A 21,077-nucleotide genomic window follows, 5' to 3' on the forward strand; every position below is an offset into this window, starting at 1 on the left:
TCCCTTTGCTGTGTGCTTAACCTATACTTACGCTGAGAGCTTAAGTGTTTCAGAAGAAAACGTTGCTTATTAGAAAAGCGAGTCTAACTCTCGGCGGCATACAGTGATGAGGTCGTATGGCAATGGTGCATCGTGCTATCGAAATGTTTTAATTTTTTCTGACTTTTAAAGTTCTTACAGAGGCCCGGTGAGTGTGAGCGGCGATCGCCTGTCGGTATACAAACCCTCTCCCCGTGTGGTCGTAAGTTTTGCTTCTAGTTCAACTAACCCGGCACACTAAACACTGAAGACAGAAAAAACTCGTTAATCCGGACAAAACCTCATTTGGATTTAGGAATTTCTAGATAAACGAATCACAGATACGTAATAATATACTTGGTAGTTTACCGCCCTTGCACTGATTGTCCAGAGCTTGTATTTCCAGATTGACAGGGTTCGGAAAAGAAAGGTTCACAGTATCTCAGTTTGCTTTATTGAAATATACATATGTATCAACAAATTTCTTTCCATCACATATTACTTTATTAGATATTTTGGGGATAATATTGGAGACACACTTCATAGTAATAGTAAAATTAGACTTAATTTCACATAGTTTTGAAATTAGTAAATGAATGTTCAATACAATAGTATGTTTAAACGTTATGCATTTATATGTAGTATTTGCATTGAGACGAGGTAAGGAATGCATGTGATTCTGTAACGGCGTGTGCGGATTAACAATTGGTAGTGACATCCTTTCACTTAATCCATAATCCTAACGTTCTGAAAAATTATGGATACTCACCAACGCACAAAACAAATAAAGGTCAAATATGTTATTGATGCACAAAACCGTACACATCCCCCAACCCATGTCAGTATTTACCTACATATACCGATGTCCATAGTAGACGCCTTCCCTGTAATAAACAATGCTTGTCATGGAAATAACTGCAATTTAGAAGAGAATCGTAATTTTATTAAAGTGTATTGACATTATGCAATAATCACCAGTCGTGATTAGGAAGCGGGTGGCCAAGAGGTAATAGCACTGCTAAGAGTCCTGGTTCGATTCGCAAAATGACACATGAAACCAGTTCTTGATATTCTGGGAGGAATTTTAAGGGAGTTTTAATTATGATTATTTCCTTTTTAAATTTAAATGCTTATGAGTTTCTTATCTTAACTGGAAGGGGGTTCGGTGGGGTAGATCTGTGTGCATTGTAAAGTCACCTTGGCGATAAATGTCGCTTTACATCGCGATTGCCATGACAAGTATTGTATTAGATACACACTGTCCTGTTTGCAGTGGGGCGTGGCACCACTTTTGTATGTATGTATGTATGTATGTATGTATGTATGTATGTATGTATGTATGTATGTATGTATGTATGTATGTATGTATGTATGTATGTTCGTTTGCGTGCGTGCATACGTGCGTGAGTGAGTGCTTCCCTTCGTATGTAAACATATATCGCTTGAAATGTATAATGGAATATACACAATATATCGGTATGTAGTTTGAAATTAGTTTTAGCACTAAGGATACTGTACATAGATATAGATTTGCACTTCCATCTACGTTGAATAATCGTCATTTGAAAAGAAGTAAACTTCATTAAGTACTTTGTGTAAGACGTTATCTACAATCAAACTTATTGCATGTTGTGGATTCATGCCAGTTTTTTAAAATGCTTTAAATATTATACTGTTTTCCTAACGAGTTCATTCCATAGTATTGTTAAAGTAACATTCTTCACTGTTTAACCGTTGTTGCTTCATGAGTTCAGCCCAGTTTTTGCACTAACGTCAGCTTTCTGCATTAAAATAAGTCAACGAGAATATATCGAATATGTCAGGGACCTGGGCACAGCAGGAGTTTCCAGAAACTACCGTCATCCATTGTCATTTCAAGAACGTTTCATGTTACACGGTAAAGCCTTTACAACACCGGTAGTGTGATTTGTAAAACATATTTTTGATGACTTGGCATCTTGGTCAGACACACGACCTTGACACTGACAGTTGATTTCCGAGTTTCTGGAACTAGCAATGTCATGACGTCACCCAAAGCATATGACGTCACCTATTGTGCTATACCTTGACAGAGCCAATACGGTATGCCCCCAAAACAGCCCGTCTCCGAACTGAGGAGGAGATTGAGGCGCACCGTGTGTAGGAGCCGAGGCGATCCCAACTATTACAGGGACCGGGAGTAAAGCCACGTGCAACACACGTGTCTAGTCCCTTCGGGAGGGTAGGTATCCATAGCAACGGACGGGCTTGCAGTGAAACACCTTACAGTGATGCTCCGAATACACAAACCTTACATCCTACCGGATTCCTGCAAGATATTGTACACTGAGTGACCCCTGTGCCAGTAGCCCCAACGAATGTAGTATCTGTAATGTCTCTGGGACAGTTAGGGAGTGAGTTTAGTTTTACGCCGCTTTTAGCAATATTCCTGCAATAACACGGCTGCGAATACCACAAATGGGCTTCAAACATTGTACTCATGTGGGCATTCGAACCCGTGTCTTCGGCGTAAATAGCGAACGCTGTAACCACTAGACTACACCACCGCCCCGGTTCTCAACGAACCCAACACAGTGGTAAGATTGCGACCAGATGAACCGGATGATGAGACGCAATTACCCGGCTGATTGTGTGTGATCATACCCCTCTATTGTGGAACGTTGTTCATAATATCACTAGTTTATCTGGCCCTGACCTTCCACAATAGAACGTTTCAAGTTACTTCCTACTCATAAAACCCGTACCCAGAAATGACGTCATTATCCAGAATTAAACCCAGTGATGGTTTATAAACAAATCTGCAAATTGCTTCGCTGCTTTTAGTGGGCAAGCTGCAGTAAAGCGAATGCATAAACGACACACCAGGTTTGAATTTGGACTAAACATCCAAATGTTACAAATTCTTATTTTCAATAAACCTCGGATGTTTAACTTCCGGTACATGGCCGCCATGTTGGTTGTCATCCGGGTATGCGGATTACTGCAAGGCGATGGTTAGACGTGTTGGTGGATCTGATACCTGATGCGTCGTTTATTCGTTTGTTGTTTTATCTATCTATTTATTTATCTAACACGGTGACTGACACAGTTCCGCTGTTGTTTGTGTTCCCATTGCATGACGACCCCTTGGTGTTCCAAGTAATGATCACATGTCGCGGTCACGTGTCGTTGTGGTAACCAATCAGTGGAATAATCATAAGTTCTTTTGTCAGATAACTTTCTGAATCACATAATGAGTTATCTCAACCTAATTTGGCTCAATCAGTTACGGTTATTATGAAATATTATGTAATTAATAATATCTAACCATTTATACCATTTCTTAAATTCGGTGGAAAATGAAACAAAAATGTATCATGTTTTGCTTTTTTAATATTATTATTATTATTATTTCAGTTTTCTTTAATATGCCTTAATTTCACATTTCAGAAGAAGTATTAGAGTGAAGTAGGGCGTCCCAGTCAAGTTGGTGTCTGGTCAGGGAGCATACCAGACTGTTTCTTTCATCGAAGCATCGATTGGAGATTTTGTACATTTTGTTTCGATTAGAAAAGCTTTTCTTCCGGTTTTGGTACAACTATTTTACTATCCCACGTTACAGCGTATGCTTTATGGTGACTTTGTTAATGCGTCTCACTCTACTCTGCGAACTCAATCAGCTTCCATTGCTGAAACTGCGCCTTGGTGAAACAGAATCGAATGCTGAAACAGTTTAAAACGAAGCCATAAAGCGCGCACTTGCTGTACATGTGTATGTCCAAACTGTTGACAAAAGTAAGGAATATTTCATATTTGTTATTTATTTGCATATATTTATTTAAAGGCTAACTTAAAGCATTTGGTTGTTATAACAAGTGTTATATTCGCAACAGCTAGGCATAAAAAGGGTTTGAAAATCAACCGAGGGAAGAAACCGATTCACGTGTGATTTACTATTCCTCACTGCCATTACGATTTTTATCCCGATATATTTTCTTCCATTGTACATAAATTGATATACACTATTAATTAGTAACAGCTCAGAATAACTACCGAAAGGAAAGACAAACGACTACGGCCACACCGGAATATACTTCTTCATTCGTGGTTGATTTTACGAGTCTGGAAATCTGAATTGCTGCGAACTGACTCCAGTATATAATGAGGCCCAAACTGGTTACATATAAATTTCAAACTGCCTCACAAACCAGTTTCGGTGCGAGTGTGGCCACGGCAAAGTGATGGGAAAACGTGTTGAAAAGACTGAAAAGCGTTTACTAAAAAGTGTTGAAGAAAATTTGAAAATATTTACTTGACATTTCAAGTCAGTTCATTGCTGTACAGAACGGACTTTGAGCTTTCAGAGCGGTGTGTTGTTCTCTGCGTGTTCAAGTATATATGGTCCCTCTAGCGCCACTGTTGAAACAGCTCTTGTAATTAAAAACTTCATTAAACTACCCGCCATTTGAGTCATGTCTTTATTCCTATCAGCATTACATGGATTCAGAGATAATATCGCAGGAATGAGGAGTCCGTTTCATGTTGCAGAAACGAGGGTCCGTTTCTAAAATCTAAAATTGCTCCTCAGCAATCAATGCTTATCGTAAAATCGGGATCGGGTGGTCAGACTCACTGACTTGGTTCACATGTCATCGTATCAAAGTTGCACAGGTCGGTGATCATGCTGTTGATCACTGGATTGTCTGTACAAAAAAAACCCGATAATTTACATTGCTGAGTAAATCAAACAAACCAAATCCGTTTCACAATGCAATCTTAGGACTTAGATTAGTCTGTCGTCAGATCCTGAAACAAATATACTCAAGACAGCTCATACAAGTCTAAAATATGTTGTAAGTCCAGATTACCAAAGTTTCGGGAAATAGAACAAAAATTCCGTGTATCTTTTTCATTATAGATCATGAATATAGTGTAAGAAACGTTATGTTCTGAAAATATGTTCATTTCAAAGATGATATGTTAGTCAAGGCTAAGGTGATCGTATCTTCCATACGTTAACATTAGCCCAAAATAATCGAAGTCCAGATATTGCTTTGTAGAACGAGAGTTCCCCTACCAGTCTACTGCTTGATCCCAATGTGAAGCAAGTGATTGACTTTGTTGATTGTGTGTCATCGTACCCGATGCATGTGTAAGTGACTGCTACGACGGTGGTGCAGGATACGCTCAACGTTTAACGAACGGCAGGATGGGCACAATTTGTCAAGCCCATTTCTGGTGTCCCCCACAGTGATATTGCTAGAATAGTGCTAAAAGCGGCGCAAACCCACACTCATTTACAAACACAAGGTGTCATCATTTACTACAGTGAACTATGAACACTTGAACAACGGGGAGATTTTTGGAGATATACAACATCTTTATCATTAATATAAGCGACGTTTCAGTGTAGTTCCTTAATACCGGTGTGAGCTATGTCGAAGTTGTTTATCAATTGAACTCTCCCCGTCGTTCATCACATTTCCAAATGACACTCAAAGAAGTCATAAACATGATGCAGTCGGTAGAATAGTTCAATGGTCTCTGGGTTTTCGTATTGTGTTTTGTTATCACAATATCAACACTGGTTTGACTGGTCCAGAATCAATATTTACAGGAAATCGTGACATAGACTGAAGAGTTAACCAACAGATATTCATACAACGTACACGCTTCTGCATGTTGAGGTATACTTCCTAGATTCATCTATTGAGACTCAAAAGTTTCACGCAATATATCTCTGTGGTTGTAGGTTCGAATCCCATATTCACCTCGGTTTTGGTCAGTTTGTCTGAGGAGTCGCATTACTGCGTACCATGACACGATGGGCGTGATACGATGGGCGTGGCACAATGGTCGTGGCGCGATGCTATGCTAGCTGCTAGGGATGACTGGCGCCTCAGACTGGACTATAGACCCTGGGTTCCACAAATAGTCATCATCTGAGAACTGCATCACTGCTACATACGACTAGCTGAGTATAGCTGTAATACATGACTCGGCAAAGAAAATCCCGATGTGCCACACCCAAATGGGATATCACATCATGACATTGTTGGAGCTTTTATGAGAGCTTACTGTCATTGTACACTTGGGTATAGACTAACAGCTAGTCTATGAAATGAACATATTTTACTGAAAAAACGTTCATAATGAAAAACATAATATAATGAAATGGAGCCCTGACACTTTCTATGGAAATTTAGACTTGCCACATTTTCTAGACTTGCATGGGCTTTCTTGGATATTTATGCTTCAGGGTCTGTACGACAGACTAACTTGGGTAGGCCTCGGTCAAATTCGAATCAGCTTTTCCAAAATGTCTGTGAAAATATATTGACACAAAACTTTAATAAAAACTGCAAGCACGTATCACAAAATCGTACAGTCTTGTATCAGTGACAGATCTGTCATTACTTGTTCAGCTTGGTCAATGGGTGTACAGTCTGTCATCGTGTGCTCACACCTGTCATATAGTCAACGTTGTCAGCTTGAGGACACCGACTGCTCTATCTTACAACTGCCGCTTGAAAAATACACCAGGTTCTAAAAAGTTGACAGATTAGCTTTTGTCGTGTGGAAAATCTAGAGTTCTTGAACTTCTTCTTTTGAGAGGCATATGTAACCTGGCACATTATACTCAAAGAAGTTGGATACTACAGTATGGCCACATACAAAAACAGCTATTTTCTACTGATGCCTAACTGGGAAGCACATTTCCAACCACTGCATCTTTACGTTTTCACCATGACCATTTCCTCCCAAATTTGAAACGCCGCAACACATCTGGAATACTGCTAAAAGCAGCGTTCAGCCACACTCTCTAGGTCCTGCGACGGTGACTTCAGCAGCAACTACAGTCTATACGTATACTACCGGGATGTCTACACTCGCTTTGCTGAAGCTGCAACTGGCGTTAGTCGAGACTAAACGCCGTCTCAAAAGAGCATGTGACCAAATACATCTCCTGGACGCCAGATTGGACGACATTCAGCATCGCCGCCACATCGCAAGCAGCAAACCAGCCTTCCGCTATAACCTTCTGCTCCAACTGAGAGTGACGGAGGGTATACGGAACACGTACTATGAGTACGCATGGAAGAAGGTTGAAGAAATAGCTTACCTCAAGTATGAAATACGAAAGTCTGAACAAAGGGTTTCTTCGTAAACCGGAAAAAGAAAGTTAAATCACGCTTAATTTCAAAGGCCCTTATCAGGGCCAACAAATCCAAGAAAGAAACTTTGAAAACAATGACATTATTAGTCTGGGTTCTTTTTATAATTTTAGATGTGTGTAAAAAAATTATCAAATTTAATTCCCCAGAAAAATGTAACAATGATGAGAAAAAAGTGTTCAATTGGGTGGTATTTATTTTCATGTTTGTGACTGATACATGTTATTCATACCTTATCGTAATACGGCCACATGAATCCTCTTTCCGATTATGTTCCGCTAAATCGCTACAATATACAGCTACTAAATATTTGTTTACATAGTTCATTGTTTATGTTATTATTACTCGGGCGCTATATTCACAACTATAACACACACACACACACACACACACACACACACACACACACACACACACACACACACAGACAGACACACAGACAGACAGACAGACAGACAGACAGACAGACAGACAGACATACATACATACATACATACATACATACATACATACATACATACATACATACATACATACATACATACATACATACATACATACATACATACATACATACATGTGTGTGTGTGTGTGTGTATTCCCAAAATACGCATAAATCATGTTACGTGTCATACAAGGAGATGGGGAGATGGACTCACCCCTTGTTATTTTCTAAAGTACCAATCTTCGCATATTTTCTACCTAAACTGTCTGCTGTGAAAGGCAAGGTAGACATTAACGGACCACTGACAATTAGTGAGGAGACCGGGTGCTGTTAACAACTGATTCTAATATGTTGTAGCTTATTTGCATAAATGCCAACAGTACTAGTAATAGTCAGCTTTTATGGTTTGCACATATTGGTTTCCGCTGAAAGGAACCGGGTTAGTAAACAAGTTTAAGCATACGTAAATACCCCTCTGTGACACAATGGAAGGAAGAGAAAACATGCCAAGATGAATGTACAATGTGAGTGGTATAAAATGTTGCAGAAACGAGAAATAAAACTAATCATTGTTAAACAGTATGTGTCATACAGACAATTATTTCAGGTAAAATCTGGCAGATAAATTTATAAACGAGTGCCCTAGTTAAGAGGTCTTTGTTTGCTATTGAAGAACAGTTCTGGTTTCCAAACAAAATTCATTTTAGGTTTAACCCATCAGTATAAAAACACATCAGTTGACGTATATTGTCGTAAAGAGTACATGAAAAGAAATAATGAGCAGTGTCTTCATAGGTATGGCCACACGAGGAAGATGATGATGGAGATATACATCATATGTCATATTATCATTTTGTACGCCTTAAGGTCTATACATTCAAGTCGGATTTAAGTAAAAATTACAGTAGATGTTAGAATCGTTTGAAATTACAATTTATATCTCGATAGGGTCGGTGATTCTCAATGTTCGGCCAATAAGGAATTCCATATTTAAAACGGCATATGAAAGAAAGGATCACGCATAATTTACAGATTTACAGCTTATATAGACTAAGGGTCAGTCTCCGAATATACTCGTACATAATGTTGATAGTAACAAACAGACCCATTTTAATTTAAAAGTGGCCCCACGGAGACCAGACATTCTGAACCTGATGAAATCTAGACTTGTTTAATGCTTGCTTTAGTACTGCAGAGAAGGCTTGGCATTAGGCACAACAATGTGGTTCAGGGACTGTAAGATAGACTTACAGTGCGAAGGATTGAATCATCGCGCAGATTAGAACCAACGACATTTGAAACTCAAGGTGGAACAAGTTTACTAACATAACTTGGTGTTGTGTTATTAACAATTTTGTAAAACATGGTCATTTTATGAAAGTTTTACAACCGGTGAAAATCAGTTTCTTTGTATATTTTATGATGGCTGGCACCACGAACAGCACCACGCACAGTTCTCAGAGCGCCAAGATTGAGCTTTTCAAGTATATCTGTTTGTGGTTTGGGTACAATTATCCCATACATGACTGCAATGATAAAAAAAGATAATATGAATTGTTTGTACCTAGTTTATAATGTTCGAACGATACTTGAGACTTCCTAAGACACCATTGGTGCAACTGGTTTTAGTGCAGTCGTTAATGTCTTTGGTACATCAGCAATCATGCTGAATCGTAAGACTTAAATGTTTACGACTTTGAACGAAATTAGTGATGTTACCATTCATTGTTAATTAGAGTTGGTTGCTATTTACGAGTAAAGAGTATTCTGTCTTGTTGGGATTAAAAGATGCTTGCCATTTTTCTACCCATTCCGTACATTTCTGTAAATCATTGTTTATATGGAGTTCATGCCCAGCCACAATGTCTGTTCACGGCGCTACGTACATTACTATCCCCGGTCATAGGACACTATCGTACTTCCCGATGCTTTTTTCAACTCCATGGGGACTATACAGTCATGCTACCTGTTAGGTTCAATGAACTGCACGTTCATATTGCCAGCACATCCTCATGGTGGTTGAACTGAGGCATTGTGGATCTAAGTATCTTGTCCAAGGATACTACGCAAATATGCCACCTGGGGACCCGAACTTTGGTGCCTCGACCGGGGACCGAACCCTGGCCTTCAGCGTGATAGACAGGGGCCTTGTCACTGCATTATTGTGCTCCATCGCAAAGATATATAGAACTCACTTCTACTCATTTGTCAACAACGATAACTCCTGTATAGTAATTGAGGAGCGCCATAACATGCCGATATGATACGAATTAGGGATCATCGTGTCATAATGCAACAGTTATCAGTTTAACAGGAAACGATTAGTGACTCGGCTAGTAAGCCTGGCCAATTTTTCGGTTTATGAAAGCAAAAACGCAAACATATTTGCATTTTGAGACATTTCATAATGCATAAACGCAGAAAAAAATGAAGTGCAATTCATTTATCAACTGATATTATTCTACAGGCTGAGGATAACGTTTAAAATGTTGAAGGTGTTGCTATAAAACTGCCATCTCCATCAATTCAAAACTGTTCCCTAGCAACAACCATATCTAACACGTTTGGTTAATTAACCAACAAGCAGTCTCTCGAACACAAAAGCGGCGTGGGCCTGATGGTATCAGGCAGAAATCCATCAGGCTTTAACCAGCCTAGCTGGAACTAATTAACACTACTCTCTTGAACGTAACAATACACGCTTGATCAACTTAAACTGACGTTAATTAATTATGAAAACAGACTTTACGTTCTGTGATCTTAATTATCCAGTTAAAGATGGTTGTCTGGTAGTTGTAGACAATTAACGTCAATTAAGGTAACAATGCGAGCGAGACGACACATTCTGTCACACGCTGACATAGAGTGTTTTATAGTCCTTGTTAAAGGGAAAGTTAAACATGGCATTAACAGCCTTTCACGTGATACATATAAATACTTCAGCGCAGTCACCACATCCCATTCCCACCATGGCAATCGTCTACTCCATTAACCGCGATATGCTGGAAAACGACCTCTACGACTGTGAAGAAAGGTTCCTGAAAGCCCGCGACCAGGTTGTGCTTCTGTCACAAAGAATGAAAGAGATCAACCACCGTTACGAAAAAGCCAAATCTAACGGTCAGAGAGCGTTCGTCCTTCACCTTAGACTACGGAAGGTCATCCTGGAGGGGATGATGGGTGTGTACATGGAGTATCTAGACAGAAAGGCCAAGGACATGGTGCGCCTACGGTTCAGTCTGGTGGAGATAGAAGAAGCACAACGGAATGCCGAAGGACGCCATGAAGAGACGGAGATGGAGTTGTAAACTGGAATCATCCAGGCTTAAAAAGGCTCTTTTAAGAGCCAGCAATTCATCCTGAAAGATGACTTGAAAAAATGATTATGCGTGTGGTTGCCACACCCAAAAATATTGTATAACTGTATGAAGGTGGCCTAGACTGGTCTAGGTCTGTACCTAATCAACTCTGGCCAAGATAATCTAGTGACTGATATGAACATCGGTGTAGGTAGAAAACCCTATTTCCCAGCATTCAGTCAGGCGGAGAACAACCGAGGCAGGGATTACTGGGTAGAGTATAGAAGTCAACATGTGCAATTTCGGTAAATTTTTATTGAAGAGTATCGTATGTTGAAATAGGTATTAGAGTGCTGGTTAGATTAAAAAGTCGAACTCAATTGTGGAAAATACTAAAACGTAAGAAAAATAGGAGGTACCTATGACAATGATTACTTTAAGGAGAAAAGTGGTAGTACCAATGACATCAGAGAACTAACCCATACAGTGGGTATAAATGTTGTACAATGTCAGTGGGAAGTACGATCATGGCCAATCAGTAGATACGTCACATATTTATACCAACATCAAGGGGTGGTAGATACCTTTGTATGGATGGTTTTATGTAGCAAGTGGGCAAGGGGAAACGGGACGACTCGATATAATGGAAGTGCGTGGAGAAGAACTGTAAGTCCGCAGTTTCTACCCCGAATGGCATCATCACCCTGACATCAACACCCTGACATCAACACCCTGACACTCACATCCATGTGGGAGATGAACCAATCGTTCAAGTGAGACGAAACTCACGCATTTACAACTATACAGAAGGCTTGCTGGAACGGTCGCCTGAAAAAAATCATCGAGAGGTTGCGTTTTCTGAAAGAGGGGAGAAACTGAATGAAGATTCATCTTGTTCAGTAAGGCGCCAGGCAAAGACAACCATCAATAAGGAGGAAAACATGCCGACATAGACCGCATGTTGAGGCTCTGCAACACCGACGACAGAGGGATGATGTCATCGACGTCTTCTATTACGACACAGGATGCTGTAACATCTCTTTGGTGAAGGCCATTCCGAAACTCGGACCAATAAAGTAAACATTCCCCAATGTTTCACACAACAAATGACTGTATATTTTTAATTAACTTTAATTCTTCCCATATTGATTTTTATGGTTTTAAATATTTATTTAAGTATAAAAAATGTATTATATTCATCAAGCATTGTGATTTATGCATTTAATAATATTTATTTTCGTGTGTGAGTGGATGCGCGAGTGTGGGTTTGTTGGCAAACCTTTGTGTGGTGAGTGAGTTTAGTTTATTCCAGCTATATCGCGGCGGTCTGAAAAAAATCGGGTCCTGGCCAGACAATCCAGTGATCAGCAACATGAGCATCGATCTGCGCGATTGGGAATCGATGCCATGTGACAACCAAGTCAACGAGTCTGATCATCCGATCCCGTTAGTCGCTTCTTACGACAAGCGACGTTTTTGTAAACAAGAGGTTTTAATTAATAACAGTAGCAATACAATGCTCGATCACTTGTAAACTGGCGTTAATTATGTACACATAGGTCTTAATCCTTCAAAATAAGCCTATCTGGTTCCTGGGACCTGGCGTCCATTACCCGCTTATAATTAATCACAAGCGGAGAGTATCTTGGCGCTAATTAAGTTCAATGTACCCCACTCGTTAATGAAATACAGCATACAGAACTGATGCTAATTAAAGATATATGGGAGTTTCAATCAACTCAGTGGTATCAATGTATTTTAATATCACCTGATACGCGCAACATAACGACAAAAGAACCACTGGACTATTTTCAAACAGGAGGCCAGCCCTAGTTGTTTCTATATAGTGAGCATAAGAAATGCCGATTTATTGCTTCTTGTGTAAAAAGGCTATGGCCATTGTATATATGCATGTACGTTTTACCATTTTAGTCTCCTGTTACTGCGCATGAGATGGCCTGAGAGTTTTGTGTAGTCAGTCAATACCTTCTCGTGGAACTGGGTGGCTTAAAAGACATAGTTCCAACTTGCGTGAAAACGTATATTGCAAAACAAACGCAACTCCAGTTTTTGTCAAGTTTTTCAAGAGAGGGCATTAACAAAAAACGCTGATTTTTATGAGATTTCACTTTTTTAAACTCTCGTTTCTTCTGCTGTTCATCATATACAGAAACAAATATTACAGTATATTATCTATTGACCTGATTTGAATTGCGGAGGATTGTGTTATACACACAGAGGAGTTCGCATACAATATAACTGGGTACACTACACGCTCATTTTTCAATATATATATCAGTAATACGTTGTGGGCAACACCGACGTATCATGTAGGTAAACGCACGTAAAAGATTGAACTCAACACCATTGACACGCGTTGTGTGAAAGAAGTCATTTAAACTGATATTACTTCACGAGAGAGAAAAATATAGTGCCAGGACTGCGAGGTAGTCCACAGGGGCGTGTCACGCTTAGAAATGGCTTTAGAAAGGCAGATGTGTGTAGACCCTACTTGTTGTGAATGACAAAGATCTTTTTCCCCCATTCTTCCTATTAAGTTCGCATAACACATTTTTTAAAAAATAATTTAAAATATTTCAGTATCACGTCTGTGGTATGCAAAACACGAACACGCTCACAATATACCATGTATACTCAACTACAGTAGTAGCTTCTATCACGTGAGTTAAATGAGTTCTTCATGTTTACAAAGTATTCTTTCGGGATATTTCTTGGCTCTGAAAAGAGCCTTTTTAAGTGAAGTTGGAAACACTCGGCTCATTCCGCCTCAGTCCAACGGAGGCAAACCGTCCGAAAGTCCGAATGAGCGAACCTCTCTTTCTACCAGTCTGGCGATCGGAGCGCGCTGTTCAACCTCGCCATCTCGGTGCCCTTTTCCAGTGCGTATTCCCGATAGGCGTTCCGGACTCCCTGGATGGTCGCTATGCGGATCCGGTACAGCATTCGGAACTGTCTCTGGTTGTTTCGGACAGCACGGTCGTACCGAACTCGCACGTCCTCCAGCCGAGCATCCAGTACAGCGATTTGAGTGCAGGCGGACTTAAACTTTCTCTCAGCTTCGTACAGGCTGCTGTAGAGCTCGAATATTTCATCGGTATCCATGGTAATTGAGAACATGCTTGCGGATATATATATATCACAGATGTTCAAAGACTGTTGGATATATTTCACCTGATGGATCGTTTGAGAATCTGGATTGTTTCACTATGACCGAAGAGGACATATGATGAAATCCAATACTTGTTCGAGACCTTTATACACCCTTGTGACACTGAGGAGGAGGAAGAGGTGTCACGGGTGTCACATGCCGCACGTGACACCGGGAAAGCCCCGCTTGTACCCGTGACGCGGAGAGCCTCGTATGACACTGCCAGCTTAATGACCTGTCGTCCACCACCGGTCACTTTAACTCAGAGCAGGGATGATCACCAGCGGGTCGAGAGGTGTGAAGTTACAGATATGCTTCACAAACCACACATTCCTATTTAAATTTCCCTCAATACTCAGTTTATATGTTTTTATTTTTGGGGGCGCTTTCATACTTTCTATTTTCTCTCAGGTGATATCATCAGTTGCTTCATGACGGTGTTAGAACCTACACCGAAACGTCGCTCTCATAGCAATAAAGGAGTTGTTCATCCATGTATTGTCATCCTTCCTTACTGCCCCAACTTCAAAATGTCTCTCAAAGAAGTCATGTATACCTTAGTTGTGCATGCGACATTAAAAAATGCAAATAACTAACAACTTCACAAATACCTCAACTCAAAGAAGTTATGTATACCTTAGTTGTGCATGCGACATTAAAAAATGCAAATAACTAACAACTTCACAAATACCTCAACTCTAAGAAGTTGTATATACCTTAGTTGTGCATGCGACATTAAAAAAGCAAATAACTAACAACTTCACAAATACCTCAACTCTAAGAAGTTGTATATACCTTAGTTGTGCATGCGACGTTAAAAAAGCAAATAACTAACAACTTCACAAATACCTCAACTCTAAGAAGTTATGTATACCTTAGTTGTACATGTGACATTTAAAAAAGCAAATAACTAACAACTTCACAAATACCTCAACTCAAAGAAGTTGTATATACCTTAGTTGTGCATGCGACGTTAAAAAAAGCAAATAACTCACAACTTCACAAATACCTCAACTCTAAGAAGTTGTATATACCTTAGTTGTGCATGTGACATTAAAAAATGCAAATAACTAACAACTTCACAAATACCTCAACTCAAAGAAAATATATATACCTTAGTTGTACATGTGACATTTAAAAAAGCAAATAACTAACAACTTCACAAATACCTCAACTCAAAGAAAATATATATACCTTAGTTGTGCATGCGACGTTAAAAAAGCAAATAACTAACAACTTCACAAATACCTCAACTCAAAGAAAATATATATACCTTAGTTGTGCATGCGACATTTAAAAAAGCAAATAACTAACAACTTCACAAATACCTCAACTCAAAGAAAATATATATACCTTAGTTGTGCATGCGACATTTAAAAAAGCAAATAACTAACAACTTCACAAATACCTCAACTCAAAGAAGTTGTATATACCTTAGTTGTGCATGCGACGTTAAAAAAAAGCAAATAACTAACAACTTCACAAATACCTCAACTCAAAGAAGTTGTATATACCTTAGTTGTGCATGCGACGTTAAAAAAAAGCAAATAACTAACAACTTCACAAATACCTCAACTCAAAGAAGTTGTATATACCTTAGTTGTGCATGCGACGTTAAAAAAGCAAATAACTAACAACTTCACAAATAGCTCAACTCAAAGAAGTTATATATACCTTAGTTGTGCATGCGACGTCAAGAAAAGCAAATAACTAACAACTTCACAAATACGTCAACTCTCCACTTTCACTAACACTCACCTATCACTACAAACACTCCTTAGCCCACTAATTAACACTCAGACCCCCGCATTCTTATCAAATTAAGCTGGTCTTTTAGATCGTTAATAACCCCATATAACCTACTGGTGCTTTCATAAATGATATCCCAAAACAAATCATAAAAGCAAGCAAAATAAATATCAACCAACCATTCCACAGGCCATGCCCCCTACAACTTCTGGCAGTTTCAAATTCAAAATTCATACAAATTTAGTTATGCAACCCTACCACCCTTTCAGATTGTCATTGATTTAGGTCAAATCACCTCAAACAATCGCTAAATAATGGCCTGACGGGTCCGTGTGGGGGACATCATGGCCATCAGACCCGTGAAGATCTGGATTAGAATAGTTTCCTTCAGTAACCCATGCTTGTCTTAAGAGGCGACTGACGGGATCGGGCGGTCAGGTTCGCTGACTTCAATTCAATTCAATTTATTTCTCAAAACACCACCAGCGGTGGTACATGAGAATACATACATATATACACTTCACGTGCTCCGTGCGGCCGTACCCCATGTGGAATTTTAAATGAATTCGCTGAAAAATATATGAATGTCCAAAAACGTCAGACTGAAATATTCCCAGAGATGTGAAATATATGGCCAGTGTTAATGGTTACAGTTGATTAGTTATACCGATATAAAAGTGTTGATTTCAAACGCCTAGCGATTCATAATTACAGTTCCTGAAACTATTGGATGCGCACGTACAATCATCACACAAGCAGTACTTACACCAATGGATTGCGATACACGCAAGGCCTGTAGGAAACCGAAACGTAACGGTGAAAAAGAAGCAAGACACGACCCATTTCAGTATTGTGTAGGGAATATGCATTGAAGAAGACTACTTTTGTAGGCGACACATGTTAGTACATTGTACGACATTAAGGATTCAGAGGTGATATTTCAAAATAGAAACTTTGTGCTATTCGGTGGAGTACCCATTATGCTAGTCTTATTCCTAATGCCGACAGCCAATCTGCATGCACGCATTCACGCACGCACAGGCTGTGCTTCGGGCTAAGCACTTCAACAATACAGGTCTAAATGCACCATCGAGGAAATTACAAACATGATTAAATCTCAGCGCTAGGAATCAGCGTCAGGTTTTAACAGTTAGAAGTGAAAAGGTTTCTTTATTGCTCCCCGACTACAATCATTTTCTTTTTTTTTTCTCCTGGCTGCCGGCCTTGTTGCGTGCGGGGGTTTCTATTAGAACCACAAAAAACGTGGAATAAAGTTACTCAGGCTGTTGACCACCGGTTTGTCCGGTCCAGACTCGATTATGCACAGACCGCCGCTGTATAGATGGATCATTGCTGAGTGCGGTATAAAACTAAACTCATTCACTCATTTCAGAAGTAACAAGACATGTCAACATCGACAGTAGTAAGTGAACTCAACATTGCATGGACGTCTGGGTGGCATGACATTTGTTGTAAGCAATTTGCAACAGGAAGGACTTGTATGAGAACACCCATTTGCTTATTGGAGGAGGTATGGCGCCTTTATACAGTAGTCCAAACAGGACAGACAAGCCTGTAAGATCCTTTTGAATAATCATTCACCCCGTTTTGAAAGAATATAATACGTGTCAACAAGAATATAATACATGTCTGAACGAATATCATAAGTCTTTAGGAACAATAGCGCACAGTCGTGACATCCATCCATATTTATGGGTCAAGGTCACGTGGTACAGTGAGTGAGTGAGTGAGTGAGTTTCCCCAGATTGTATTACATTGCTCCTCTAAAGGGAAAAGTTGGTTGGTTTGTCCATTAACGCCGCACTCGACAATTTTCCATGGCAGGTCTATGGCGGCAGTCTGTAAATAATCGTATCTGGAGCAGATAATCCAGATAATCCATCATGAGCAGCTGGTATATCGTGATAATTGTGGACCAAATCAGCGAGTTTGACCACCCGACCTGTCAGTCAACAAGCATGGGATGCTGAAGACGGATTATAGTCCGCATCTTCACGGGGCAGATGGTTACATATTAGCATAGCCATGAATCGGCATCAGTTACGTGAATGAATGAATGAATGAATGAATGAATGAATGAATTCAGTGTTACATGAATCTAACATGATAACACTTCTTTCAAAAGGTGTTCTTTAATGGAATACGGTTACATGTTTTCAAAGCATTCTCCTGTGGAAATTTGTTGGCCCTGAAAAGGGCCGTATGACCCACAGCTACATATGACGAATAGCTGACGTCCCTCTCGGTTGGTGTAATAGGTTGCAAGGGTGCACATTCATGGGTCTCAGGTGGAATATAATTGGAAAAGATGTCACCGATGAATATGTTTGACGTTTCATTTCGAAGTGGCGGTGCCGTTCGACACACATGTAAACGTTGCAAGCATCAATCGTCTGTAGTTTAGCTGGCCATCTCCATCATGTCCCAGGCTATCTTCTCAGCATACTTGAAATACATGTCCCGGACACCCTTAATGACGGCCAGACGCAGCCGGATGTGGTATCGATAACTTCGACGGTTCACTGCCAGTGCTCTGTCGTATCGGACCTGCGACTCGTCCATACGTTCATTCAACAGATGGACCTGATTGACAGCCCACTGGAACCTCTTCCGTATCCTCCTCAACTTGGTCTGGCGACGTGTTCTAGACGCAATACTCATTGTCATTTCTGATGAGTGGAATGGAAGCTGATGATATGGTTCTGAACTGTTGCCGACCGCTTTTAAGGGGATTTCCGTGTTGTTTGTGTAACGTCTTGATGGAAGCCAGTAGATGATGCATTGAGTAGCTGGTGCCACCCTCGGCCACAGTGACAAGTGATGTTTGTTTAATGGCGAGTTAGTGCGTGTTGTCACGCGTCAATGTCGACACTGGCTTCCTTACTTGTTGAAACTGAAGACGTTCGCGAACCTCAAATGAACAGCATTGAATTTGTTGACATACACATCATCCACTTCCCCCCGGAAATATACATTTTTGGGGGGTATGGTGATTTATTGCTTATTCCCACTTATTAATCATTTATTTCCCCCACCTACCCCGTCGGAGACAACTTAAAGCTTCAAACAACCGAAATGATTTTATTAATGTCTCTCCAGACAATATTTATGCGACTTGTATTTCATTGTATTATTACATAAGTACATGATATCACAAATGACATTAAACATACAACATGCATGAATAAGAACATCTTTGGAGCCAAATCGCATCTAACTGTACTACCTTATTATAGTGTCATTCTGGATATAATTAAGTATTTCTCCTGGACAAACGGTGACACTATAATCAGGATGTACTGTATAGTGACTGAACATGACTGGTGTGTAGTATATTTTTAAATAATGTTATTACGAATGCAGACGAGCTGTACCTGACAGTGTTATTATTGTCTAGTATGGATGGTAGTTTGTCAAACTGGGCCTGTCTTGTAAAACATTGCTTTATCTCGTGTGAATCTGCAAAATGATGGCGACACTGAACCAATCACACAAACAATCACTCAACAAATTAGAAGTGTTCATATAAAAAAGCAATTCTTCAGCATTTAATGAATCTCACAAACATTTCTTGTCTGTTAAATATTGCATCTCAAGAACGCAGAAATATCGGAAGTATGTTTTAAAAAACGGCACAGTTCAGCTTAAAAGGTGTTTTGAAAATAACATGGAATTTTGTTGCGCAGGGGCGTAGCTACCAATATTAAAGAAGCCCCGGGCTTACACATGATTTGTGTTGTGTAAGTTGGGCAAGCCCACAATACTATCTGGATAGATTTATTGCCAATGATTCGCGATGTGGTCATTGATATGAGGATGCACATCACTACCCTATTTATACACCCACATTATGCAGACATTCTTCATGTGAAGCTACTTCTATGTAAATGGTCACAACTTCAACACAGTATTATTTGGCAATAAGAACTTACCTAATTATGTGAAGACAAAAATAACCCAATTTGTTCATACGTTTATATCACTAAGCAAACGCTTTACGTTAAACTATCACATTCGAAACTACTTGTGGCATTCCGGCAAGCTGGATGGCGTCTTCTTGTAGGTCACGGAAAGAGACGAGTAGTTACGAATGAAACTACCAGTGTGTGACACTAATTGTTTTCTTCATGCATGCATGTATAATAAATTCTGATGTAAACATTCTATTGTAATATGTATTCGTTTGGGCAGAGACATTGATGTACGGGAAACGCTGTTTGTCAGTCCCACTGTACGTGCCTTAAGTACAAGAATAAATATTGTTGAAACTAAAATGGAACAATCACACAAATTAAATAAGCTGAATGGGCCTGACCGTGCCTCTATATCTCTAATCGAATGTGGATCAAATCATGAGGAAAAGTGACAGTATTCCGACTCATCGATTAGGATAAAACATCCATGAAATGTGAAAAGTTTACAAACGTTTCATAGCCCAATTTATGCATGCCTTCGAGGACACCCGTCATTAGTTTTCAAATGCCCCAACTATGATGCTATAAGAAATTATTTATTTTATTTCAAACATGGATGTATCATAAATGACGCACTGCGTGGTTACCTATAATCACACTGATCTGTAAATCTGATATTATCAAATCAGCACACAACTCTATTACCATTTAAAGAATATTTAATCAATCATGTGTTTTCATGAGAGTATTTTGGCTGCATGGGTGTTCTTATTCATGTACGTTGCATGTTCAATGTTATTTGTGATATCATGTACTTATGTGAGTGAGTTTAGGTTTACGTCGCACTCAGCAATATTCCAGCTATATGGCGGCGGTCTCTAATTAATCGAGTCTGGACCAGACAATCCAGTGATCAGCAGCATGAACATCGGTCTGCGCAGTTGGGAACCGATGACATGTGCCAACCAAGTCAGCGAGTCTGACCACCCGATCGCGTTAGTGGCCTCTTACGACAAGCATAGTCTCCTTTTATGGCAAGCATGGGTTGCTGAAGGTTTATTCTACCCCGGACCTTCATGGGTTCATGTACGTATGTAATAATACAATGAAATACAAGTCGCATAAATATTGACTGGATTGGCATTAATATAATCTTTTCGTTTGTTTGATGATTACGTTTCTCAACAATACTGCAAAAATAAATATGTTTAATCCAATGATGCATGTCAACATGGGGATGATCTGTATGTCAACAAATTCAATGCTGTTCATTTGAGGTTCGCGAACGTCTTCAGTTTCAACAAGTAA

General features: G+C 39.7%; 1 protein-coding gene across 14 annotated transcripts in view; it reads left to right on the forward strand.

Moving 5' to 3' along the window:
- LOC137257652 (uncharacterized) overlaps positions 1–4,459 on the forward strand; it is a 43,948-nt gene extending 39,489 nt beyond the window's left edge. For 7 of the 14 annotated variants that reach the window (XM_067794995.1, XM_067794994.1, XM_067794999.1 and 4 more), the window contains 3 exons: positions 172–241; positions 2,091–2,239; positions 3,448–4,459. In XM_067794995.1, the coding sequence (XP_067651096.1) occupies positions 172–241; positions 2,091–2,201 (181 nt within the window). In that variant the 3' untranslated portion in view covers positions 2,202–2,239; positions 3,448–4,459. The remainder of the gene's footprint in view (positions 1–171; positions 242–2,090; positions 2,240–3,447) is intronic. The other 7 variants (XM_067795002.1, XM_067795005.1, XM_067795006.1 and 4 more) reach the window with 4 other exon arrangements.
- The last annotated feature ends 16,618 nt before the right edge of the window (positions 4,460–21,077 follow it).

This window comes from Haliotis asinina, chromosome 12, assembly GCF_037392515.1.
Source record: "Haliotis asinina isolate JCU_RB_2024 chromosome 12, JCU_Hal_asi_v2, whole genome shotgun sequence".
Taxonomy (NCBI): domain Eukaryota; kingdom Metazoa; phylum Mollusca; class Gastropoda; order Lepetellida; family Haliotidae; genus Haliotis; species Haliotis asinina.